Source organism: Rhinatrema bivittatum, chromosome 1 (genome assembly GCF_901001135.1).
Source record: "Rhinatrema bivittatum chromosome 1, aRhiBiv1.1, whole genome shotgun sequence".
NCBI lineage: Eukaryota > Metazoa > Chordata > Amphibia > Gymnophiona > Rhinatrematidae > Rhinatrema > Rhinatrema bivittatum.
In genome coordinates this window covers 706,541,312-706,550,154 of record NC_042615.1, presented here as the reverse complement: position 1 = coordinate 706,550,154, position 8,843 = coordinate 706,541,312, and the positions used below count along the sequence as shown (strand labels likewise).

At 46.1% G+C, this 8,843-nt stretch overlaps 1 protein-coding gene across 5 annotated transcripts in view; it reads right to left on the bottom strand.

The window, feature by feature from the left end:
- Positions 1 to 2,715: 2,715 nt before the first annotated feature.
- Positions 2,716 to 8,843, bottom strand: part of CENPK (centromere protein K) — a 173,983-nt gene continuing 167,855 nt past the window's right edge. For 3 of the 5 annotated variants that reach the window (XM_029576233.1, XM_029576261.1, XM_029576271.1), the window contains one exon: positions 2,716 to 3,515. In XM_029576233.1, coding sequence (XP_029432093.1) covers positions 3,357 to 3,515 — 159 coding nt within the window. In that variant the 3' untranslated portion in view covers positions 2,716 to 3,356. The remainder of the gene's footprint in view (positions 3,516 to 8,843) is intronic. The other 2 variants (XM_029576242.1, XM_029576251.1) reach the window with 1 other exon arrangement.

The following is an 8,843-nucleotide window of genomic DNA, read 5'->3' as shown; positions in this document are numbered from 1 at the left end:
TATTTTTCCGTTCTAAGGGGTAGATTTTAAAAGAAGCGCGATCAGCCTACTTTTGCTTGCGCATCAGACTCAAGCAAAAGTACGCTGGATTTTAGTAGATACGCGCGGAGCCGCGCGTATCCACTAAAATCCTGGATCGGCGCGCGCAAGGCTATCGATTTTGTATAGCCTGCGCGCGCCGAGCCGCGCTGCCTCCCCCCGTTCCCTCCAAGGCCGCTCCGAAATCGGAGCGGCCTCGGAGGGAACTTTCCTTTGCCCTCCCCTCACCTTACCCTCCCTTCCCCTACCTAACCCCCCCCCCCCGGCCCTGTCTACACCCCCCCCTTACCTTTGTCGGGGGATTTACGCTTCCCGGAGGGAGACGTAAATCCCCGCGCGCCAGCGGGCCTGCTGCGCGCCGGGCCGCGACCTGGGGGCGGGTACGGAGGGCGCGGCCACGCCCCCGGGCCGTAGCCACGCCCCGTACCCGCCCCCAAAACGCTGCCGACACGCCCCCGCAACACCGCGCGCTCCGGCCCCGCCCCCCGACACGCCCCCCTCCGAGAACCCCGGGACGTCCGCGAGTCCCGGGGCTCTGCGCGCGCCGGGAGGCCTATGTAAAATAGGCTTCCCGGCGCGCAGGGCCCTGCTCGCGTAAATCCGCCCGGTTTTGGGCGGATTTACGCGAGCAGGGCTCTGAAAATCCGCCCCTAAGTGTAGAAATTCTGTTTTTTCAATATTGATCACAAGTTCCATTCGGTTTAGCAGTTGTTTTATAATGTCTAGGTATATGTTCGCTAAGGTTAACGTTTTCTCCTTCCAAAAAGCTTGAAGCAATCCCCATAGGGAGATGCACATCCACCATCTGCTGGAGACAGAGAATACTGGCAGGCTGGGGTCACTACAGGGCTATATAAATACTGTGATATCAGCTTGTTCCATCTCTGTCTGCTGGTAGGGGAACAAACTCACTAGTCCTGAGTCCATTTGCTATACACTAGGAAATGGAAGTTTAGAGCACCAGTGTGACATTTTCCTTGCATCTATTTAAAAATTAAATGTGAATTAGGGATATGATTATAACTGTTTATGAAATATTAGATCATTGAAATCTGCCCACATTATTTGAATGACCCCCCTTCTTTGAATATTTAGCACTCTGCTTAACAAGTTTATTCATTTCCATAAAAGGTATGAAAACACTCAAAAAATTAAATCATTAAAATGAAAAACATTCTAAATATTACTACATTGTAAAAACACCACTGTGTACATGTATTATCCTTGCAAGTACAATGTTCTTGAATTTGTGAACAATGTATTACAACTTAGTGGCTTGTTTAAAACATCATTTATGCTTAAACGGTATAAAAAATGCTTATCAAACCACATTGAAGAAAGCCATGTTTATGAGGTATAGAAGTCCAGTTTTGGCATTATGCTATGAACTACTTACATTTACTAAAATACATAGACATGAGGTGTATCTAAACTATTCGCCATGGAGGTAATAATGGCATGAAGCATTGAAAATGATGGATTTTTACATTTCTCACATTGCAGTCTGAACCATTGCTCTGTGTTGTCTAAAGACATTATAGTACCCAAGAGTCCTTCCGTACAGACTGTAGTAAACTGAGAGTCATTGGCAAGACTTCATTAGTCTGTTGGGAAGACATTCTCTCAAAGCTGCTTTTCTCACACCTCCAGTGCTCTGCATAAATTATGTAGCATAGGCCATTATTCATCTCATGTTTGCCTTCCATCAATGCAAAAACACTACAGTAAAATGGTACAGAAAGAAAACATCAGTGCATGCCAACAATGGGAAAATTATTACTCCTCAGTAATCTGGTAGTGCCAAAAATATACATGTTATGTATGGGAAAATATTAAGGTGATATTCAATAAGAAAAAGCAGAAAGAGAGTAATGCTAATTTTGAAAATAAAGATAAAACAACTGAAAGCTATGGGGCGGATTTTCAGAGCCCTGCTCGCGTAAATCCGCCCAAAACCGGGCGGATTTACGCGAGCAGGGCCCTGCGCGCCGGGAAGCCTATTTTACATAGGCCTACCGGCGCGCGCAGAGCCCCGGGACTCGCGTAAGTCCCGGGGTTTTCGGAGGGGGGCGTGTCGGGGGGGGCGGGCCCGGTCGTCGCGGCGTTTCGGGGGCGTGTCGGCAGCGTTTTGGGGGCGGGTACGGGGGCGTGGCTATGGCCCGGGGCGGTCCGGGGGCGTGGCCGCGCCCTCCGTACCCGCCCCCAGGTCGCGGCCCGGCGCGCAGGAGGCCCGCTGGCGCGCGGGGATTTACGTCTCCCTCCGGGAGGCGTAAATCCCCCGACAAAGGTAAGGGGGGGGTTTAGACAGGGCCGGGCGGGTGGGTTAGGTAGGGGAAGGGAGGGGAAGGTGAGGGGAGGGCAAAGGAAAGTTCCCTCCGAGGCCGCTCCGATTTCGGAGCGGCCTTGGAGGGAACGGGGTAGGCAGCGCGGCTCGGCGCGCGCCGGCTATACAAAATCAATAGCCTTGCGCGCGCCGATCCAGGGATTTTAGTGGATACGCGCGGCTCCGCGCGTATCTACTAAAATCAGGCGTACTTTTGCTTGAGTCTGATGCGCAAGCAAAAGTAGGCCTATTCGCGCTTTTTGAAAATCTACCCCTATATGACTATAAATTAATTTATTCATTACTGTGCTTAAGACAAGAATTAAATCATTGCAAGCAATACAAAACTGATATGTGGATTAAAAACATTGCTGGTAAAACATTTATTGTTTAGAACAATCTTTCTATTTTTATTTTCATATAATTTTTGAATTTCTTTATAAAACCCATCTAAACAGCTCAAAAAAACATACAATGCCAAGGACTAATTATCTTTTTAATATAATTTCTCAAAGTCAGAAGTTTTTCTGAAATGTTAAACAATAGCTCAAAGAGAAAGAAAAGTGTTGCAGTTGAGACTTCAGGAGTCCAGTGGCACTGAAATAACTGAAATATTAGTCTGGGATTTTTCCCCCCCATCCCTCTGGTACTTTTTTCCCCAAATAGAATGCTCCCATTGTGTACAGGACTGGATCAAAATCCCCATATGACATGAAATTAGAGTTGTAACGCTGGGATTCAAACAAACACTTAATGAAAGAAGAAATTATATCTTAAAAATGAAAGCATATTTCATTGGTTATTTTACATATACAAAAGAAAATTTGGCTTATAGGCCCTATTTGTTCAGGTTGGTTGCTGCAGACATAGAAAACCAAATTAAAAATAGAGCGTACATAAGTGCCAAGTTGAAATATATGATAGCTATCCCAAAACAAACAGATTTGCAAGTAACTGGTCTGTCAAAGACAGAACCCATTGTGAGGTTTTTGGTTTATTGATGGAAAGCTTCTAAACGGATTTTGCTTGGATCTTCTGGATGTCTCAATGCAATTCCATATCGCAACAGCATTTCAATGTAAGGTGGCCAGTGAGTCTCATCAAGTGTTAAATATGGCTGATGAGGCGTAGATGTTAATTTATTTATGAGGGTCTGGAAGAACAAAAACAAGGAAATTCAGAGTGAGGAGAACACTTAATTCTGAGTGCTTGAGCATTAAAAGGCAGTCTCAGTAATAATAGGTGCTTACGACAACAACAAAGCAATAGAAGTGGCCAGTTCAATTAGTATACAGTTTGACAGTACATGTAAAGTAAATTTGCTTACCATAAACAGGATTCTCCATAGACAGCAGGATGAATTAGCCATGACATTTGGGTGACATCATCTGACTGTACCGAATAGACCCATCCTCCTAGTTCAGTAAAACAATTACTACTAAGCATTGCAAGAGATCCCCTCAATCGTTGTAGAACATATCTATAGTTAGGTAGTTGATTCTCAGGGAGGTGGGTATTTAGCATGACTAATTCATCCTGCCTACAGAGAACCCTATTTATGGTAAGCAAACTTGCATTCTCCATTGACAAGCAGGGTTGAATTAGCCATGATATATGGGGTTCCCAAGCTGAGGGCTACAGCGGAGCTCTTATTGAAAAGGCAACCCTGACTCCCTAGTGGACTTCTGAGTGAACAGGCTATGCAAAACTGCTTGCCCAAAGTTAGTGTCATCTGTTAAGATTGTCCATTTAGTAATAGGTCATGAATGTAGGTACCAAAGTTCGAGTTGCAGCTTTGCAGATGTCTTCAATAGAGACAGCTCTTAAGTGAGCAACAGAAACAGCTCTTACTTAATAAGTCTGTGATCTGGAGGCCAGCCAGAGCATAGCAATAAGCGATACAGTCAGCAAGACAATTGGACAACATGCAGTAGGCAACAGCTATTCCCCGTCTGTTAGGATTGAAGGAGATGAAAAGATGAGAAGCCTGACAATACAACGGACATCTCCTCAGATAACGGTCCAAGGTGTATTTACAGTTTAGTGAATGGAGGGCCATCCCCCCTTTATGTGCATGAAGTTTTGGAAAGTGTTACGCTCCTGCCCGCGGACCCCATCCCGCGAGCAAGCTCTCACTCACCACAAGGCCGCCCCTGGACTGTGCTGCTGCCTTGGATTGCTGCTGTTTCTGTCCCGAGTTGCTGCTCCCCGGGCCCTGCCTCCGCGGCCGGGTGCCGCTGATGCCATCTTTGTGGCCTAGCTGCTGCTGGGACCCATCTCTATGCGGCAGGAGTGCCGCCGCTCTTTTCATCTTTGCGGATCCGAGCCACCACCGCTGACTCCGCCTTCCGCAGGGGAAGACGCCACTGGGATTCCTTTAGGCGGCAAGAAGCCGCCGCTGCCTCCACCTATGCGGCCTGTGCGCCGCCGCCAGGACCTCTCTCTGCCACATGACAGGGACGCAGCTGTCCTCGGTCCTGCTTCCACTTCTGGGCTCCCCTAGACGCGTGCCTCTTCAGTTTATTTAAAGGGCCAGCGACGGGAAAAGCCCACAGCCCCACCGGAAGTCAGCCTCAGCCAACTTCCTTCTTCAGCCCTATAAAAGGGCTCAGTTCCTGTTCCTCGGGGCCTTCGTATCTGGAATCCACAGTTGTCTGTGCTCCTCTTCGGGTCAAGGTCCTCCGTGGTCTTCACTTGTCTAGATGGCTCTTCGTTCCATGTCTTTGATGTTCCTGGTCTCGTTCCTAGTCGGAGCTCATTCGCTGCCTTGTCCCAGATGTCCTGATGTTCCAGAGGTCCCGATGTTCCTGAAGTTTTCCAAGTTCCGAGACTTCCAGCTCTTAGAGTTCTCTAGATGACCACCCCGAGGGTAAATCTGTATTGATCTGGTTCCTGTCTCCAGTCATTGAAGCCTCGTTTGGTTGGATCCCCTTCCGGCGCTTGTCCCGCTCCTGCGTGGTCCACAACCAGCCTTCCCAGGTTGTGTAGGGCGCGCAATAGGACAAGGTGGTCCGTGACCAGCCCATGGGGTCTGTGTAGGGCGCCCTGACGGACAGTGCCCGCCTGTACCTTCCAAGCACCTTGAGTCCTCGTCTGAGTCTTCCAAGTTCCAAGTCTTCGTTTGAGTCTTTCTAGTTTCATGAGTCTTCGTCCGAGTCTTCCAAGTTCCTGTCTTGGCTTGTTCCTGCCTCCAGCCTCCGTCTGGCTTCATGCACTTGTCGTTCCCAAGCAGTGGGTCCGGAAGGGCTACCGAGTGGCCGGAGGGCTACTCCTGAGACCAGCATTGTGTTGCTGGGTCTCATTGGTGCGTGTAGGTCCAGCAGAGGGCTGACCCTGCTTTGTTCCTGTTCCGAAGTTCTTTGCCTTAGTTCAGTCCTGCTTTGTTCCTGTTCCGCCTGTGCTTGCATGCCCTCACCTCCCACGGTGTGCCTTGGGGCTCCTCCCTGAGTCATGCCGTGGTTCAGGGGCTCACGCTCTTCTATGAGCTAGCGACCATGCCTCCATGCTCTCAACACCAGCCGTAGGCCGTGCTCGCAACAGAAAGAATGTGGGCAAAACAATGGATTGATTCAAGTGAAATGCCAAAACCACTTTTAGCAGAAACTTCGAGTGAGTACAGAGTACCACTTGTGGAAAACCTGTAGATACTGAGTGTAATAAACTAATACCTGTGGTTCATTTTTTTTTAGCTGAAGTGATGGCAACAAGAAATAATACTTACCAGGTAACAAACTTTAAGGAAGCCAACGGCTCATAAGGGGGCATCATCAATTGTTCCAAGTCAACATTAAGATACCATGGCACCAGTGGCTTTGCAACAAGTGGTCTTATATTCCACAAGCCTTTTATGAACTTTGATACTAGAGGATGGATTGACATCGGCTTCCATTCATTTGATGGTGGTAAGTGGCAATGGCATTGAGATGAACTTGGACCGATGATGTACTGAGGCCCAAAGAGGAGAAGGAGAACAAGTTCTGAAGTAGATCTTTCAGGGCACAGGTGAACAGGTTCAAGGAGACTAACTGATACCACGAGACAAAAACACTTACATTTGCAAATGTATGCTCATCTGGTCTTTTTAGCCTGCTTCAGTGCTAACTCCACAAACACAGACTGGTGCAGTAGTTGAACCATCTCAAACTCTGGAGGTTGTTGGGCCCTGTATTTAAGGTCCAGTTTCCTGGCTACTCGGTGGAAGGCGGCAGAATTATCCCACATTGTCATCTGCATTTTCTACAGGATAGAATGAATTGGTAATACTTAGGCTCAGCAAGTGTTTCCAGAATCCAAGGGTGATCCAGGAAACTAAAGACCAGTAAGTCTGATGTCTGTGCCAGGCAAAATGGTAGAATCTATCATACAGTACAAAATTGCTGAACATATAGATAGGCATAGATTAATGGGACAAAGCCAACATGGATTTAGCCAAGGGTCTTGATTCACCAATCTGCTACATTTTTTGGAGGGTGTAAATAAACATGCAGATAAAGATAACCCAGTTGATACAGAGCTAGATTTTAAAAGCGTTGCTCATGCAAAAAAGGCCACATAAGCGCGTATGCGGGCCACGTGCAAGCAACGTGAATTTTAAGAATTCGCGAAGTACGCATGTACATACCCATGCGTGCGTCAAGAATAAGGATGTGGAAAAGGGGTGGGACATGGCAGGACATGGGCGTTCCAGGGAGAGGCTAAGACTTACATGCCTAACTCCGAATTTTAAAAAAACTGACCATGACGCACGTCTGTCTGTTATTTGTGTAACTTTGCTGCAGGTCTTTATGAGGAGCAAGGCTAGAGATCTTAAGTTTTAGGGCTTTCAGCACAGCGTGAAGGTTTGGGGTCAAGTGGGGGGCTTACAGGATGAAGAACTAGAGGGGTCTTGAAGACCTCAATATCAACTGGACAAACTGGTGAACTAATTGGAAAAACTGTTTTTTCCCCTCAGGCGAGCATGTTTAAAATCCACCTGAAAACGCGCATAAAAGCCACTAAAGTAGTAGCAGAAATACGCACAGGACATTTACTCGAGCTGCCTCTTAAGATTACGCGCACACATACATGCAGCAGAAGGATTTTAAAATGACACGCACATTTATTTATATTTATTTATTTAGGGCTTTTTTATACCGACATTCATGATACCAATCATATCGGTTTACAAGAAACAATGGTGCAAATACATTAACATCAACATGAACAATAGGCAAAGAGAGAACAAGTGAACAAAAGTTACAATAAAACAGGGGCACATGAACTGGAAGGAGGAAGAGCCAAAGACATGGCTAACTCAGAAATAAATAATATCTGGTCTCAGAAATAAATAATAACTAGTCATATATTCATGATTATATTAAAATATGTGCTCAGGACTGGATTGTTTCAAATATGTAAATATCATATACTCAGGGCTGTAATAATATCATATGTTCATGACTAAAAAAGTGTCAGTTCATAAAACTCGGGACTAATTAATGTATAGTCAGAAGCCAGGTCAGGGATGTGGTACGTCGACTGGAAAACCATGGCGAGTTATAATAGTTGGGGCGGTTAAAGATCAGGGAAGGCTTGTAGAAATAGCCATGTCTTGAGTTTCTTTCTGAATGTCAGTATGCAAGGTTCTTGTCTAAGGTCTGGGGGCATGGAGTTCCAGATGGTTGGAGCCGCTGTTTAGGGCTCGATCTTTGGTGGATGAGAGATGTGTGGATTTGGCTGAGGGGGGGGGGGGGGGGGTGTAGCGAGCCCTTGTATGCTTCTCTGATGGGTCTAGAAGAGAAGTGCAGCGTGAGTGGGTAGTGTAAATCGATGGGTGTTCTGTTGTAAATGGTTATATGTGTGCGCACATACTTGCAAACACGATATACGCGGATTTATGGGCGCACATGCATTCCTTTTAAAATTGGCCAGATTGTCTAATGCTTTCTGGAAATCCAGATACATTAAGTCCCTCATGAGAGACTTTTTAGGAAATTAAAAATTCATGGGAGGATGGCAATGACCTTTTGTGGATTGAGAACTGGTTAAAAAATAGAAAACAACGAGTAGGGCTAAATGGTAAATTTTTCCAATGGAGAAAGGTGAATAGTAGAGTGTCCTAGGGATCTGTTCTGGAGCCACTGTTTTTTAATATATTTATAAATGATCTGGAAATGGGAACGAGTGAGGTGATCAAATTTGGTCGAGGACATTGTTCAAAGTTGTTAAATCACGAGGATTGTAAGAAATTGCAAGACCTCCTTGCAAAACTGGAAGACTAGGCATGCAAATGGCAAATTCATTTTAATGTGGACAAGTGCAAAGTGATTCACTTAGGGAAGAGTAACCCAAATTATAACTACACAATGCAAGGTTCCACATTAGGAGTCACCATTCAGGAACAAGATACCATCGTTGATAATACATTGAAGTCTTCTATTCCGTGTACAGTAGCAGCAAATAGAATGCTAGGCATTATTAGGAAAGGAATGAAGATACAAAA